This window comes from Fusarium subglutinans (genome assembly GCF_013396075.1).
Source record: "Fusarium subglutinans strain NRRL 66333 chromosome Unknown NRRL66333_c0000345, whole genome shotgun sequence".
NCBI classification, from domain to species: Eukaryota; Fungi; Ascomycota; class Sordariomycetes; order Hypocreales; family Nectriaceae; genus Fusarium; species Fusarium subglutinans.
Window position 1 is genome coordinate 1 of NW_023502408.1, and position 17,305 is coordinate 17,305.

A 17,305-nucleotide genomic window follows, 5' to 3' on the forward strand; every position below is an offset into this window, starting at 1 on the left:
GATATTTTTAAATATATAATTTAATTAAATAATACTTAAAAATATTATTAAAACCTTTAGTTTAAAGTAATAAAAATTATAAAATTATAATTAGGTAAAGTAAAGGCTTATTTTATAATTTTACTGCCTACTCTATAAGTAGGGCTTCCTTTTGGTTAGATCTACGGGTAATTATAGTTAGTAAATAGAACCGGCGCGGTGTGTACCGTTGGATAGATGGAAGCTAGACTGTAGTGAGCATTTTTATGGGAGCTCTATGAATTCGAAAAGACCACAGCTGCTTGAAGACATTTCACTACAATAGTACTTGGTCGAGACATATGTAGATAAGTATAATATATAGTCATCTGATTTTGTAACTGTCTATAAGACCACACACATGGAACAGAATTATGTACGTATCCAATGACCTGCATCGCTTTTCAAAAGCCATCCACATCTACCAAACGGGTATTAAAACAATCCAAGGCAGATACGTCGAAAAGATGATAAAATCCGTAACGCCTTTGCCTGCTACTCCCAGCATCCCGCAAGTTAATAAAAAGAAATCCTGGCAATAAAACAACCTCTCTATATCAAACAAGGCTAATATGACTCGCAAATATAACATTGCCATAAGCAAGTTTAAGCATGCTTCTCGTTAATCACCGCGTCCGGTGCAACAGCATCGGGTGTGTTAAGAGAAGGAGTCTTGTGGACATCATCTGACTCGCTTGGGTTCATCATAGACTGGTGCTCCTGAATGCCATGGGTAGGCTCAAGCACATCACCATCTTCAGCGGGCTCACCACGGTGAGGGCTCCAAGCAAGGAAGTCTCGGCGGACCTCAACGTAGTCGTAAGAGAACTCGCCGTGCTGGTCATCATCCATACCAAGGAGCTCGGCCTCCTCAGACGCACGGAGCTTCAGTCCAGGAACCAAATCGATGATCTTGGCGATGATGGCAGACATGACGAAGGCATAGGCGGAGCCAGCGACAATGGCAGCGATTTGCCAGCCAATAATGACGTAGTTGCCATCCATGAAGCCACCTGTAGCACCGGTGTTGACACCGTCGAGCCCGATGATAGAGCCACGGGCGAAGAAAGCATTGAAGAGGAGGCCAACCATACCGCCGACACCGTGCTCGGCAAAAACATCGAGAGAGTCGTCAATTCGGACAAGGAACTTGACTACATGGGAGGTTAGCGATTGCATGTAAAAATGAACGACAAAGTAACTTACTCTTTGTGGCAAAGTTACAAGCGACACCAGCGACAACACCCAGAATAATGCTAGCCCAAGGGTCGATGAAACCGGAAGCAGGAGTAGCAGCAACAAGACCAGAGATAGTACCGGAGCACCAGCCGACCATGGACCACTTGCGAGCCAGGCGGAAATCGAGAATGCACCAAGTCATAGCAGCAAACATGGCAGTGAGACAGGAGTTCCAGCAAGCCATAACAGCACGGAGGTTAGCACCGAAAGAAGAGCCACCATTGAAGCCGAGCCAGCCGAACCAGAGGAACATGGTACCGAGAGTGATGAGGGAGATGTTGTGAGGACGGAAGTTCATCATCATCTTCTCATTGCGGCGGCCGAGAACCCAAGAGTAGGCGAGTGCGGACATGCCAGAGCCTATCTCGACGGGAACACCACCAGCGTAGTCGAGAACGCCGTTAACGAAGCCCCAACCATTGGGGTTCCAGACCCAGTACGCGAGAGGGCAGTAGACAAGAGTAGCCCAGAAGAAGACGAAGACCATGCTCGGCACAACGCGGCCTCGCTCGGCGACAGCACCGACTGTAAGAGCGCCGGTGACGGCGCAGAACATCATCTGATAGAAAGAGTAGAGCAGAGCAGGAATAAGAGGAGATCCGACTGAGGGAGCACCCCAAACCTTCATAAGACCGAAATGCTTGAGATCACCGATGAAGGGGTTGCTGGCAGTTGTAGAGAAGGCGAGAGAGAAGCCCCAGAAGTACCACTGGAAGACAATGACGGAGAAGGACATCATGACAACCCAGAGCATGGAGAGGGCTGATTTTCTTCGGGCAAGACCAGAGTACAGGAAGGCGATGCCAGGGACCATGAGAAGGACGAGACAGGCGGAGAGGATGATGAAGGCCTGGTCGCCGGATTGGTACCATTGGTTGAGGTTCTCGGTAGCTGGAGAAGACTCGTGTTAGTATTAGGATGTAATGACGATGAGTTTTCGCATTGTCGACGATGGGAAAACATACTGGAATCACCACCAAGCTCTTCATTGGTGCCATTGAAGGCAGTCGGGGGTCCAGGGATAACATAAGACATGTTGAATTATTGTTTATAGGGTCTCGTGGGATATCGTTTTCGTATATTCGTCGGGTTCAGGTTGTCGAAATATGGAACAAGATGAGACTTGATGAAGCTGAGCAGATCCTTCTCACGTTGAATGACGAGCAAGGTGAAGTAAGGCAGGTAAGTGAAGAGTGAGTCCTGAAGAGGAAGCAGCAAGAGCAAGGAAAGCTCTACCGGTTAGAGGAAGTTATGGAAACAACCCAGTAGGATAAAAACGGAAGGGAATATGGAGAAGAGGAACAGGAAATGCAAGTGATGGGGCAAGACTTTAATATAATTGTTTGGCGTGCCTACTACATGCCTCACATTACAGTACTGCTCTATCTTTAAGACTCAACCCAACGCCAAATCCAAATCCATCTCCATACCCATGCCCATGCCCATGCCCATGCCCATGCCGGCCGCGGGTCTGTCTCCATGAGCCAAAAACGCCATGGATGTCCTGGGCGTGGGACAATTTGTTGCAGATCTCCTGGTATGGTACAGTACATACGGGCATAGATAGAGGCGCGACACACAATGAGAGACAAGAGATAGAGATAGCAGCAGAGCTGAGCTGGGGGCACCAGAGATAGGTAGAGTCCAGGGCAGAGATAGCGAGGTCGAGGGTACGTACCAGCATAGCTCAGCCTTTCACAGGGCTGTACGAGCACCCGTTAGTCGCTGTGATACCGCCACAGATTGATCTGATACAGCGTAGTAACCAGTTGGACACATACAAAAACCACAAACCACAAACCATCTCATGGATGTTTATCGGTACGTACCCCCCAATTGATAGAGATAAACCTAAGATAGCGGCGCCTGCATGCTCTGTCCAGGTACCGACCCTAGCGTTAAAGCGCTTACACGTCTTTGGTAAGGCGTCTACTATGTCGACTCCTCTTTGCGCCGTTCTCGGCTGGTTCTTGGGTCTTCAAGATCGAAGAAACACCCCTGTCTCTCTGTCTCCGTCTCTGTCGTCTCGTCCCGGACAGAGTCCGCATCTTTGATTTTTGGTTCTTGGTTCTTGGTTCATTACGACACGCCCTCCAGGACGCCCGATCTCGACTTGAACTTGCTTTGGCGCTGAGAGGCTTCGCATTAACAATGCACTGCCCAAAGGAAGCTTACCGTGGGTGAAAAGCCTCACATTGTTCGACACGCATGGCCAGAGATAAAGCGTCATACAGGTCATTTCTTATTGTCTAAATAAAAGAATCATGCTTCGCGTAATCTCGAAACTGGGTGTAATAAGACCCTGTGCCACCAGTCACAAATGGGGGCTGTCGTCTTGGGCATCAGCCGTCCAAAATCTACAATGCGCGAGACCTGAAATCTCATGTCTCATTGGACCGTTTGAAGCTGGGGAGAGAGCCAGAAAAGAGGATGGGAAAATCCTCCCCTGGGGTCTGGAGTTTGGGGGGGCGCCGTTGACGTGTGATATCTCTGAACGAAGCGTGGGGTTTTCTGTGTCAGAGACCTCCGTTGACAGATTGCTCCATGTTTGAGAATCAAGATCATGGGGGGAGAGCTGGGAAAAAGAAAAGAACAATCTTAAATATTGACTGTGCATGGATGAGAAGACTCGGCTGATATCCGTAGATAGATAGATAGATAAATTTAAGCAAAGCTGAAGTTAATCTGTTCAGCTGGCAAGTGCACCTATGTCTGTGTGTTGTATGTACTGTCGATACAAGCTTGACGCAATGTTGTTAAGCCTCGCCGTTGTCGGTTCACAACAACAAACTACGTAGTATGTAACCATCCCATATCTATCCATTCTGTGATGATGAAATTCCTTGACCGAGGCCTCTGCAACGTGCGGATCGAGGCGAAAAACGGGCATCTTGAATCATCGGGGACTAGAACCTCGTTGGCTCACTGATCGTCGTGTGTAAGTGCGGAGAGGGAACCAAGAGGGAGGGTTGGTCCGATTTACTAGGCCCGAAAGGATTATTCCATTACAGTGAACGATGTGTAAAGCCGTTTGATTGCATTACTACCGCAAAACCTTGAACTGTGTCAATCACGTAGGTAATTAACATCTGGGGTACGCGCGAGGTTAGTTGCAGCTCCTTTTTGTTCCTCTCTTGAGAAGTCGCCCGATAATCGTATTGAAAACGGCCGAGAGCGCAATCTCTTGGTCTTTGATCTATCTGTAAAAGGCTTGGCGAGATATGCCTGCCTACCTACCTACCTAGGTACAGTACATGGTGAGACTGGCTACCAATCGCTTCATCTCCAACGTCACCACACACTTGAGCATCGGATTGGATGGTTTCGTTTAAGCAAATTAACCTTCTTTTGCTTCCCTCTCACCTGCGTTTTACACGTGAACCAAGCTACCTACCTATGTACCACGATATTGTACGCACCATCCCGTTGCTAAATCGTTGGCGTCACTCAGATAAGAAAGATGTTTTTGCTTGTAATTGGTCCCCAACTTCCAAGTATCGGAAGCTGTCCAAAGCGAGCATCTCATTTGACGCCCCCTCACGTGTAAAGAGCAATTGTGCATGGCTCTAGGGAGTAAGTACTCTTTTTCTTATCAGACGCACAAAGTAAAGAAGGTTGTTGTCGTTAGTTTTTTGTGGGGGGAGTCTAGGCTTGATCGGTCGGTACTTGGGTACTTTGCCAATTCATGTGAGTAAAAAAGTTGTTTAATGAGAACAAGGGTAGATTGCTAAATTCATGGACACATCGTAACTCGTCAACCAATCACAAGCCTGACGCCATCTTTCCCGGGGACATTCTCTACAATTTGTGTTGATGGAAGTTTGCCGTGGTCAATGAAGAAAAGCATTTCATCAATTTATTATGTACTTTTATTTATATGCCATGCGACTCATATACAGCGATGCTCTCGTGGTTGCAAATCTATCAATCCTTCCTCCCCCCATGCTTTCTCGCCTTTCCTTTTCGGACATCGAAATCCGATCTGGCGGAAATCCATCGCTTGGCTACAGATACCCAGCTTACAGCCAAACCTTGGCGGACTGCCCTGCATTTCGAGCTGACGGGGATAAAAAAAGGCTTGGCCCCTGTATTCCGGGGCATCCCGGTAGAGCGGCAGCCGGATGCTCACTTCCGTACCGTTGCTTCGGGGGCATTACGGGTCCGCTCCGAGTTTTGGTGCCGGCACTCTACATACATAGGTACCTCACAACACAGTTCTTCCTTCACCTCAAGTCTCAGCACACATTTGATCGTGTAGGGAAATAGGTATCTCACCGAAAGCTGGCCACTTTCACTGAAGCATCTGAAACCCATCCGCTCATCTTGGTGCCTTACCCAAGCAAGATACCTGATGATTGACTGACTGACTGACTGGCGTGGTTACCTGTATTTGTATACTTGAAAAGTTGAATGACGTGCCATGAATATCAACTCCAACTCCAACTCCAAATCCTAGCAAAACATAACATCATCCCCAGGTTTTACCCGTCCAATCAGACACGCTCTATCACGAGCTGATCAGAAGCGATGTCCTCTTTCTTATCTTCCCTAGCCTCTCCTCCACCAATCAAGACTCGCCAAACCATCATTTCAACACAAATTACACTTGGTCATGTCCGTCAAAGACAAGGTTTGTACACCCCTCCCTGCCCTCTACAGCATGTACTGTACCGCTATCTCTGTTAGCCTCACTCCTGTCCTATCCTCGTTCTATTCTAGAAGGCATTGCCCTTGTCCCCGGATCGCATTGCGGGGTGGCTGTCTCGTCTCGCCGACCCGGAACCCCGAGATACGGAGGCATAGTTAAAATAATTCATAATTGTCACCACTCCCGACGTAAGCTAGGCTGATTTCAACTCCGCCCTCCGTTCCGATTTATACTCTTGACTGGTGAACCTGATTCTCCCGAAAGAACAATGATCCAGTAGCGATTCTCTGTGGTTTGTAACACAAGTATGTACCTGCTAGAGCATTGGAACTCATCTGCGTTTGTTTTGCTATAGATAAAGCAAATCCAGGCACAATAAATTAGGCCAAATGCCACACCTCCGAGTCCATAGCGCAGGCGAGCATTGGCGAGACTATATCGAAATCTGGCTTGATATCAAATGGTCCCCCGTCAAGATCGGCACCAGCGGCCATCGCCAAGAGTTAGCACAAGCATATTCTTATAGAACCCCCGAAAGAGCAAACTACCTACGCCTCTAAGGTCCAAAACTCCATTATTCCTAACCTAGCAGTGAATGATGAATGCGTCCACCGGGTATCAATAAGCCAGTAGACTCCCAGCGAAGAAAAAGTATGCAGGATGTAGTTCAGAAATGGAAGTGAAACGCCCCTGGATCAGAAAATGCACAGCTTTCCCGACTGTTCCTCTCGCGTCAGCTCATATGACAATATGTCGTGGTTTCGATAGTGCAGCATCAGCCGATATCGCCTGGGCATCGTAGGTCCTGCACCTCCGATCTCGTCTCCCACCTGGACTGGCCCCATGGCCATTCCATGCATAGGTCGCAACGTCTTGCGATGTTCCATCTCGTCGGGTCCTGTCGGCAGCACCCACTCTACTCGAAATCCGTGCTCCCATGTTCCATCATCGCGCTCCGCAGGGACAGCCCTCCGAGTCAATGTCAGAAGCACGACGCGCCCAGTTGGTGACCCGATAGCCATAAGTGAGAGTTCAGGGGCAAACGCAATCATGTTGAGTCTACTGGTTGCATGGAAATGTCGCCTCAACCCAGGGTCGCGAAATCGTCCAAATTTGAGCGCGTCCGAGCAGATTTCTCCAAACTCCGTCGGCGAGACCCTGCTCGGGATTGGAGAGAATGAGCGCAACTCTATATCCTTCTCGTAGGTCCGTAACAGAAACAGCTTTTTCCCGAGATCTGCCAGATACGCTTCTGGCAACTGTGGGTGCCGGTTATACTCCGCAGGTCTCCCCCAATAAGCCATCATCAATTCTGGGTTTCGGGGTGTTCGATAGACCGTGTTGCTGTGAGGGAAATATGTCATGTCGAGCTTATGGGCAGCTGTTGCGTTCCCATTCGCAGCTTGCCCCAGATCTTCTCTGTTCTCTCCCTGACCCTCAGAGTCCTGCTGCTTGAATGTCGCATCCCAAGCATGAAGATTGTCAGGAGAGCTACCAGGTGACTTGTAGGTGCTCAGACCTTGCGCCAATTCATGGGCTTGGAAATAAAAGGAACTCCAGTCTGTCCCCGCGACGATAGCATCCTCCTCCGAATCAACTTCTGAGCCATCTTCCGAGTCGCCTTCTTCATCGTGTTCCTCATCGGTCTCATCCTCGGTGTCGAATTCTTCCTCGCCAACATCGCCTCCCAAAAGATCTTCAGCCTGTACAACAAACCCTAGCTGAGGCATATCAGGTTCCCAAGCAAGAGGAATCATTGGACCAGGCTGGCTTAGTGGTCTCAACATATTGTATGGATTATCAGGAATATTAGCTACTGCGTTCCTGACGTTCACCAATGGTTGTTGACAGCCACTGCCGGCTGGGATAACTTCTAGTCGATTGGTGGGCACGCCGAATAGCTCCTCTGTAGTCCTGACCTTGAGAAAATCCCTTTCATCCAGAGCAAATATCCCCCATCCTCTGGATGGAGCAGGGTGGAACTCCTCACTTTTCAGTAGATTTGAACATAGTGGTGGAATGACTATTAGACCTCTGTTTCCTTGCCAAATATCTGCTAACCAGGCAGTTCCCTTGATGTCGATTGCGCAAATTCGCTGCGCGTGGCCTCGACAGTCATCCACAAAACAAACGTTGGGGATATTGTCTGCACTAGGAGCCATCCGTATTATGATCCGCCAATTCCGGGTTCGTGTTGGTATATCTAGTTGTGTCGTGCTAGACAAGCCTGTCCTGCGACTCGGGGGGGTTTGTGATAGAGCCAGAGCAAAGACGACAACCTCATGCCTATTTGAGCTGACGGCGATCAAGCGAGACTTTCGATGAACAGCCAAGCCCCAAGCTGATATTCCAACATTTTCGTGGAAGAATTGTTTGGGGACGGATTTGTGTGACCTGTCGCTTGTGGCACGACATTCTTTGGCATGTTTCTCAATTTCCTTGGTGTAATATGCCACCACATCTCCGTCGTCGTAGCACGCGAGGACTATTTCTTCGTCGCCAAGGAACCCTGTGATCATATGGTTGACTGTGTGTGGCCGAGACTCGTCAATTTGTCCGCCGACTAGCTGGGCGGCAGCACTTGCTTTAGGCTTCAGTTGTTGATCAGGTTGGCTCGGAAGTGCCTGGCTCGGGGCGGCACGGGGTCTGTAGACGAATATTCGGCCTTGGTAAGCAGAGAAGTAGAGCTGGAATGTGTCGTCAGCATTGAGACTATCAAGGGGCATTGGTATGGTCGCACATTGTACACTTGAGACAGAGCAGTCAGGTTGCTCCGAAATTTCTGCATAGATGGTATCAAGCGGTATATCGAGGGCCCGGCATTTCTCTCGTCGTCCGAGTCGTTCCCGGGCCAGGTAAAGGGTAGCTCGGCGCTCTGGGGGTGCATGCCCAAAGTCACCCGCTCGCGATCACGGACTGCGACTTTGGCGCCATCGCCAAACTGAAAGATCGCGAACAAAGCATCAGCGAAAAAGAATATTCTACGCTCACGAACAATACTCACCCGGTCAGTGGCTGTTTGCGCATAGCATTTCCCCACGCATATTGGCTGGAAGTTGCGCTTGTAAGGTTGTTGACTTTCCATCAGCTCTCGCACAACTCATGCGCGGGGAGGTGTTGCAGCTTAGCGATTGTATCCAGGTGGTGGATGGATGGATGGATGGATGGATGGATGGGATTGGGTAATGCCCTGCGCGCGTAAGGCGACTGATTCGCTTGATCTTCGAGGATGCAATGTGATGTGATATGGCTGTCGTTCTCATGCAGAAGGCTGAATACCGTTGCTGTTACTGGGGGAAGCTGCGTGATGATGCACAAAACAGCGCAGTACAGCACTTGCAGCTCAATCAAACCTCGATCGTCGGTTTGCTTCTCCAAGAGGATAGGATGAGAGTCGCGGGGTGCGGCACGTCGGTCCCTTGTTATCGATAAAGAGCCGGCGAAACCTCCACTGTAAGCTGAGGTGCCGATAACTACTTAAGTACCTACCTATGGAGTAAAAAGAAGGAATAACGTTAGGTCAGCCGGGCTCTTAATTCCAAGTATATTCTTTAAGAGAGTGCCTAGCCTAGTACTTACTTATGCGGGTTGCTTTGTGTTGCTAACAGTGGGTTCAATTGTCGACGATGATGTCAATTGCTGGAATACCTTAGGTAGGGGATGCACAAACTGATTCAATCACAAGATGTCTTTCACGGGAATTTCTAACAACTGATGCTGATACATTGTGTGCCGATAGATAGCAATGTTGAACCCATAGGTTCTGACACCATGAACGTCTTAGTTCTGTAGGTTAAGAACTTGATAACAAGAAAAAGGCTTGTTGTTACAGGCTTGTTGTTACACCCGTCACTCATTGATACGCACACAAACGTCCACTCCCACAAGATTCCATTTCGTTGACACAAGGTATATCCTCCAAAAATTCACATTTAAAACCCAACCCAGCAATGCATTCTCATTTCATCCATAGTCGTAAGATATATATATATATCATCATGCTCAAGCCGACATGAGGTCAAGCATATCCTTCATCCGATAATCAAGCACTGGAGTCTTCCAATCATCTTGTAGTAGTCCATATCTCTCCGTTGCATTCCCCTTGGGCTTCCGGGCATTCAGCGCCCAGTATCCAAAATCGGAATCTTTCTCCTGGAGGAAACGAACTAGGTGCTGCCAGTAATTGGCATCACCAACAGACGGCTGCACAGGCGCCCCGATCTCGCCAACCCACACAGGGGCAATCTGCTTTTCGAGGATGTATCCCCAGTTATGGTGCATCGTCTTGGCGAATGAGTCGTAGTCTCGCTGAAGGAAACGGCCCTCCCAGCTTCCCCAGCCAGACCAAGCGTACACGTGTGCTGAGTATACTAGCCGGTGGGTAACATCCAACAGGATAGGACGTTTGCACACCTTGGACAGATCGTTGGAAGACTCAGTGCCCTCGACTATGACGAGCCAGTCCCTGTTCATCTGAAGAAGTCGGTTACCGCATCTTTCAGCAGCTGGTGCCCACTTCGACCACGGCATGGTCCCCCAAAGGCCGCGGATCTCATTCCTGAGATCAACACCAATGACAAGCGGGTTATTGGTGTGTGGGAGCATGATAGTCTCCCAGTGCTGTATCCATTCATCCTCGGTCTGTCGCACCCGACAAATGGGGCCTAAATGATCATTCGACCAGCCAGCATCACAAGGATCAGCACCGCAACACCAGGTTGCGCTGGTTATGTGGTTGTTTACAATGACAGCGATGCCCGAGTTAGTCAGCGTCTCAACAATAGCATGGAAGATGTCCAGTGCCCTCAGACCCACCAAGTCGGGATTTGCGCGAAGGTGTTTTTCTTCGACAACTGGATTCCTGATGACCAGCTCATCAGCATAAGGCAGCCTCACACTATTGAAGCCGAGCTTCTTGATAGTCTTTGCAATATCATCGCGATGTTGGATATCCAAACCTCCAGTGACAAAGAACTCATCACTGGCACCATACCAGTTCACCGAGGCTAACTTGAAGCGACGGCCGTTGCCATCGACAATATCTCGTCCTCTCGTCCGCAAAGGTAGTGTATAGTTGGTGATTTGAAGATGCTCTGGAGGCGGGGGCAACGGGTTCTGGCTAAATCGTTCGCTGGCAGCATCAGGGATCCAGCTCCGATGCAATGCGGTCTCGACCTTCCAGTGATATGCGTATCCGGCTCCAAGACACAGTATTAAGGCAGCGAGGAGGATTGCGCTGCTTGGACTACGTAGACAACTACATCTCCGTGTTCGTGTCCGGATCCACGATCGCCTTTTAGCTGTTGGCTTCTCCGAGTCAGCGAATCGAACACGCCGTCTGGTTTTTTTCGTTGGTCCCAAGTCTTGTTCCGATTCTTCGTCCTCGGTTTGATGCTCATTTTCTTCCTCCATGATACGATTCTGCTCAATATCCGTCCAATCGCCGAGTAAGTGGTTCCGTTGTTGGGAGTCGTCCACTATCGGAGTCGGAGTCGGAGAGCGGGGCCGTGTCCTGCCAAGGAAATGCAGCACGCGAAGACCTGACCACATTCTTCCACTTTGAGGCTGAAGTCACGTTTCTGAGCCTTATCGTATTCGGTCATGTATTTGAGAACTTCAACTGAGGGTATCGATATGCTGAGCTCGATAAAGACGGGGGAAATCTTTATCTTTGCTTGGTAGGCCGTCTTGAGGGCTTTCCACGGGCTGATATAATCTGTGGTGTATGAACGGGCTTAAAACAAAACTTCAATGGTAACGTTTGTGAAGATATTAATCATGTATGACCTTGGGAACAAGGCGGAATCGTCAAAGACAACAAGTCACGCTGAGAAGGCTGGCTCGGAGCTATTTATCATGTCTTGAGCCTTCAAGTACCCATGGAGCTCTTTGACATACCAGTCCGATCGCCAAGTTATACTCAGGCCGTCCTCTTCCGGCTCATCCGGAAGGGTATGCAGGGCGTTGTGACTAATAGAGCGTGGTTGATGGAGAGTGGCCATGACACCACGCGACACGGCATTGGGCAGAGACCTCAATTCCGTCATTGGTGAGCTTAAGCTTACTTATTTGACTAATCGGCTCGCTTCGTCGTTCATTCACGGATGGACGGACATAGCGGGTTTTCTCATCTTTTGTATGTAGCTTGACATTATTAATAAGTAGTTAATTGACAGCTTGTTTCCAGCGTTACCGCTATGGAGATGTCATGATCTGGAGCATGTCAAACAACCCATATCAGGGAAGATCGCACGGCGGTGCTTGGCATCTTGATAAAAGCCCGTATCGCCGAACTCGAACACGACGATTCGTTCTCGGTGCCCGCATAACTCCATTGCAGTGTTCCTGAATCCGCAGCTTCCGGTACTTGCACAACCTGCTTGGCTCCTCCATGATTCATTCAGATCAGCTTTTGTCTTTGCCATTCCCGGCCAATGTTGGAAACTCGGGGTCGTAGTCGATCTGCAACACGGCCATCATCAACAAGCCGGCACGCGACATAAGTCGTCTTATCTCCGCCCATCCTTGCATATTCCCGCGGAAGGACAAATGTCTGAGACAATGACATTCTATATATGGAGTCACAGACTCACCATTACCGCCCCCGCCCCCTCCTTCTTCCTTTGCTTTTCGTCATTGAGTTTGGTCGGCTAATTCGTCACATTGACATTTCCTCAATTGCTGTTCCTCCTTTATTTTCCCGTGTCGAATTGCAAAAGTTCAAACACCTCGCTGTCGTATTGTATTGATGGGCGTTTCCATTTCAAAGTTTGGTTAACAAAGTAAATGCAGTCGTTGATGTCAATCTCCTAAGCCTGATATGGATAGGAATGGCGGCTGACGGTCTTGATGGCTCTGCGGCCGTCGTATTTTCGGGTATCATCCGAGCCAGCGTGCGAATTGCCGTTTCCCGGGGGTATATAGATTATATGTAAGTACATTCATGCATTAGTAGTCTCCTCTGAACTCTTTCGTCTGTGCGTTCAGCCCTCATCATGTTCGGTTCATGGCGAGGGGGTTCATCTCTTTGCTATAATTCGGCATCGGATATGAATCTGCCGTCTCCTGCCCAGTAGGCGGAGGCCTGGGGCTCGAAAAGGAACGCGCTGGCGCATGATAGCGGGCAGTCGAACCGAAGTAATCAGGAGTTCTTCGTCCACTCTCTGGGGACTTCACTGGAGTAATGGGTGTTACTGCCGCGCTCGAATCTCTTGAGAGCATCTCGTACGAACGTGGATGGTTCTTGACGTCAACGCGTGCGTCGACCGACACAAATTCCTTCTTGTTCCGAGTAAATGGCTTCTTGATCAAGTCAATCCAGCCTTGAACCATGGACCATCTTCCGAGGAAGAGGATCAGCCAGAGACCATTCAGCTATGGTTGTCAGCAAACTTTTCAACATGGCAATACAAATAAAGGACACTTACCGCCAAGAGAAGGAGAACAGCCGTGACAGTTGCTTCGTTGATGACCAGAGAGGATGCCTCATCTAGACAAGGTTCCTTTTTACCCTTTTCTTTGAAGAGACATTCGACGAAAGCGCCTGCTTTGGTAGGATCGTCGGTAACAGATTGAACCACGTTGTCTTGAAAGACAAAAACGACAGAGAAGAAGATGACATCAGCAATGATGATGAGCACGATGGCAATACCACGCCATTGGAGTGCGATAACTCGACGAACTCGACGGTAGACCTGCCTTGGGTTCATGGTCTTGATGCTTTGTGTATAAGTGGGCAAGCTAGAGCCCCCGGAGGATGCGCCATTGTCAGACAAGGATGCCAAGTAGACCTTGATACAATAACCAAAGGTGGCAAAAGTAATAATAACGGTCATTCCAGCGAACAGGAGAAGCGGGATCCAAAAGTCGGCCAGACTGTTCTCGTGGTTGATATGGCATGTAGCACCAAAACGGAACGAGACGCCGCTGAAGACGAGAGCCAGAATTATACCCAGGATAGGGACGCCCCATCCAGCTGCCTGAGCAAAGATCATGAAGTTCTTGCCGACGAGAACTTGCCAGCATATCTGTAGGTGAAGGGATACCGACCTGAGAAACACCCACATGATACCTGCCCAACCACCAAGAAGGAGAAATGTACCAGAGGCGCCACAGACCTTGCTAGTCTGCATACTATGCGGAGTGATCGTATTGAAACATTGCTCTGGTTGTGCTGCGAGAGGAATCACGAAACCCATCTACAGTCCAAAAAATGTCAGCGACTTCAAGAGACTAGACACGCGAAGGAAGTCATTGTGCCCGTCACCTACATTCATAAGCAAAATGGCGACTGTAAGACAGATGCTCAGGTAATGGCGGTTGGTCTTTTCTACAGGCAAGAATGCCCATGATAAAAGAAGGAAGATGCAACAAATCTGGCTGAAGAGCGAAACCCAGTTCGCAACCGCCGTCAAGGTGTCGAAGCGATCAGGGTAGACCCAGTCCGTCATTGGACAAGGCAGACAACACTGGATAGTTGCTACTGTTTGGCAGAGGCGCCCATCGATAACTAGATGTCTGTCAGGGGGATCACTGAGTGTTTCCAATTCGCAGCTCACTTACATCCGCCCTCAGAAGGGAATAACGCAGCATCCCAAAACGGCGCAGGGCAAAGGTTGACCCCGGATGTGTTGTTGGCCATGCTGAAATGAGTAGGAGAAGTCGTTAGAATGTGGTGTATGGGTATGAGGTGCCGGTCCTTCAAAGGTCGTACGTATTATGCCGCCGTTAACTGATACTCCAAGATCAAGAACAGTAAATTAGAGACTATCCAAGGTCGCTCTTTTCCGTTTAGTTCCAAGGAGAGCGAGGTCGAGGTCGAGGTCGAGGTCGGATTGATTAAGCGTTGTTACAACATAGCAAACGTTTCGCGAATAGTTGGAAGCTGTATGACCGGATGGCAGCACCGAGATGGCCTCGAGGGGACAAGAAGCAGCACAGCAAGGAATGATATAATAGGATGGCGAGAATATTACACGAGAGTTATTAAGACAGCTGGCATAACAACACCAACAGTGCGATTGGCACGTAGACTCATGAGACGACCAGCGAAGACGGAGTCAGTCGCTCGCGTGAGGAGGGAGGGCACACGGGTCATATAAGTTGGAAAAAGGGGAGGGGACATGAGTATGCATGTATAACAACCACTACCGACCTCGAAAGCACTGACAATGGGGGATCGAGAACAAGACTTGAGGCGAGGGTGGAGGCAGCAGGGTCTGCTGCTGCTTCTCAGCACCCCTGCCAGACTGGAGAACGAAAAGGCTGTAAGTACGGAGTAGGAGACTTTCTTTCTTTCTTTCTTTCTGTGCATCTGCATCTCTACCATCCATTCGGGGCATCCTGGATCAGTCATGGCATGGCAGGCATGGCAGACCAGGACCAGGGTGGTGGAAAGGGGCCAATTAGAGAGGCCTGGTAACTATACTGTTGAATATACAGGCGCTGTAGACTGCTGAACACCAAGATTCGAAGTATCATTGGGGGATATGGTCTGTGATGACGAGTGGGCACCGATTCAGAAAGGGCATGGCAGAGGCGGGCGACGAGGGGAAGGGAACGAGTGAGGTTACGGAGTACAGGGGTTGCTAAACTTGGGAATGACCCACTCCCGTGCATCGCATCGCAGCCGTGGTGAGGAGGCACAAGAGGCAGAGGCAGAGGCAGAGGCAGAGAGAGGTAAAGGTTCCTGGACCTAGGGACTTTTGGGCGTGGTGCAGCAGAGTCTAAGTCGGCTAAGTTCACCAAGATACCAAAACGGGCATATTTTGGAACCCAAGTCTGCAAGTCCACAGGGGGGGGGCTTTCAGAGGCGAGGGTTTAACTGAGCCGGAGGTTTCCAAGTGGAGCAACGCCCTGTAGCCTGCCCTGCCTGCGGTGCCTGGCCCCGGAGGCCTGGAGGTGGAGGGGCGGGGACTCAGGGGTCATCGATGCATGTCTTGGCCGTCACGACACTCCCCGGTCTTGTTTGACTGATGAATCTGACTGACTGACGCGACAGGCGACAGGCGACAGGGACTGTCTGAAATCTCGCCTGGGAATGGATCTTGAGCGATGAGTGATCAGTGATCTGACTAAATGAGAACGAACGAACGAACGAACGGCACAGTAGCAGTTTAATCTTAACAGCAGACCGGTGCGTGCACATACCTGACTGTAGTGACTATATTCGTAGGTATGTGTCAGGTTGGCCGTTGTTAGGTCTGGTCCGTGTACTTAGCTCGCCGAGATCGACAGCAGTCAGTTATCAACAGTCGTAATCAGTATCACCCAAGTCCTACTATGTACAGTATCAGTACGGAGTAGGATCTCTCGGACTGTTGGGTGCCATTGGTAGTTTCTCAGCCAAAACAAACAACATGTTTGACTCGATGCATGCGAAATGACGAGTCTTGACGAGCAGGCCAACCGTCTGCCAACGCTCAACCTTGATTGGATGGTCAAGAACGGTAGACAAGTACATACATACAGCGTGCTGACAAGAAGATGCAAAAAGGGAAAGGCTTTGCCAAGAGTCGTTGCACATCATAGCAAGAAGCAAAGAAAATAACGGCCTGCGGAGAACGTTTGGCACTTGCATTGTAGACTTGCGGGTGCAGCCGGTCGACGTCGAGGGGAGCTCTGGCGATCTTTGTTTGTTGCATGAATTCGAGTCAGTGGGCGGCCCAAGTGATCAAAAACACTAATAATGACCTCTATGTTTTTAGATATAAAGTAGCCACTCTAGTAGCAGCTCACCACCGCAGACCGTTGTTTACTAGAGACAACTCTCAGGGCATCTCATCAACCGTGCTTGAAATGAAACTTGGGCCAATGCACAGATGACTCGCTCCGTTGGACAGTGGAGCTGAACTGAGCTGAACTGGACTGGACTGGACTGGACTGGACTGGACTCAGTGCAACAGTCCGAGTCCTTGGAATACAAGAGGTGGTCACCAATCAGTGCAATGCCGACGTCTCTGATGTACATACGATACATGCAATGTGACATTGTCATCCAACAAATGATAGTGGTTGACTGTTGGTGCATTTGCATTATACAAGTAGCGTCCTGAATGAATCAAATTGGGTACGTATTTGACTTTCCAAGTGATGGAGGAAGGGAGCTACGCAGGGATTGGGATTTGATGGACAGGCTACAGGCATCGATCTGTGGGACTGCTCTTAGGTTCCCCCAGTACGGTTCACCCACAAATTGTTTCTTTCCACAGGGGCCACAAGGCAGACCCAGTGGAGTCTCGGGTTGCCATTGAAGACGACGTCGACTATACATAGAATATAATAAGTAACACTTATAAAGTCATTATCACCGTTTTTAATCTTAGTAACTTCATACTAAGGGTCTTGTCTGGGATACTGTGTCTTTTCTAGTACCAATTGTTCGCTGTTTCCTACACACTC

The 17,305-nt window shown here is 49.3% G+C and overlaps 4 protein-coding genes across 4 annotated transcripts; all 4 read right to left on the reverse strand.

The window, feature by feature from the left end:
• Positions 1 to 624: 624 nt before the first annotated feature.
• Positions 625 to 2,292, reverse strand: FSUBG_13457 (ammonium transporter MEAA; the record flags this gene model as incomplete). Its single annotated transcript, XM_036678350.1, has 3 exons — positions 625 to 1,172; positions 1,225 to 2,148; positions 2,223 to 2,292. The coding sequence occupies 3 exons, from the start codon at positions 2,290 to 2,292 to the stop codon at positions 625 to 627; spliced, it is 1,542 nt and encodes a 513-aa protein (XP_036531071.1).
• A 4,308-nt stretch (positions 2,293 to 6,600) lies between these two features.
• On the reverse strand, positions 6,601 to 8,631 carry FSUBG_13458 (uncharacterized protein; the record flags this gene model as incomplete). Its single annotated transcript, XM_036678351.1, has 1 exon — positions 6,601 to 8,631. One exon carries the CDS (start codon positions 8,629 to 8,631, stop codon positions 6,601 to 6,603), a length of 2,031 nt encoding a protein of 676 aa, XP_036531072.1.
• Positions 8,632 to 9,907: 1,276 nt separating this feature from the next.
• FSUBG_13459 (endo-beta-1 4-glucanase) lies at positions 9,908 to 11,317 on the reverse strand (the record flags this gene model as incomplete). The annotated part of the gene is made up of 1 exon (XM_036678352.1): positions 9,908 to 11,317. One exon carries the CDS (start codon positions 11,315 to 11,317, stop codon positions 9,908 to 9,910), a length of 1,410 nt encoding a protein of 469 aa, XP_036531073.1.
• A 1,581-nt stretch (positions 11,318 to 12,898) lies between these two features.
• Positions 12,899 to 14,546, reverse strand: FSUBG_13460 (g-protein coupled receptor; the record flags this gene model as incomplete). The annotated part of the gene is made up of 4 exons (XM_036678354.1): positions 12,899 to 13,279; positions 13,333 to 14,103; positions 14,176 to 14,414; positions 14,468 to 14,546. The coding sequence occupies 4 exons, from the start codon at positions 14,544 to 14,546 to the stop codon at positions 12,899 to 12,901; spliced, it is 1,470 nt and encodes a 489-aa protein (XP_036531074.1).
• Positions 14,547 to 17,305: the final 2,759 nt, after the last annotated feature.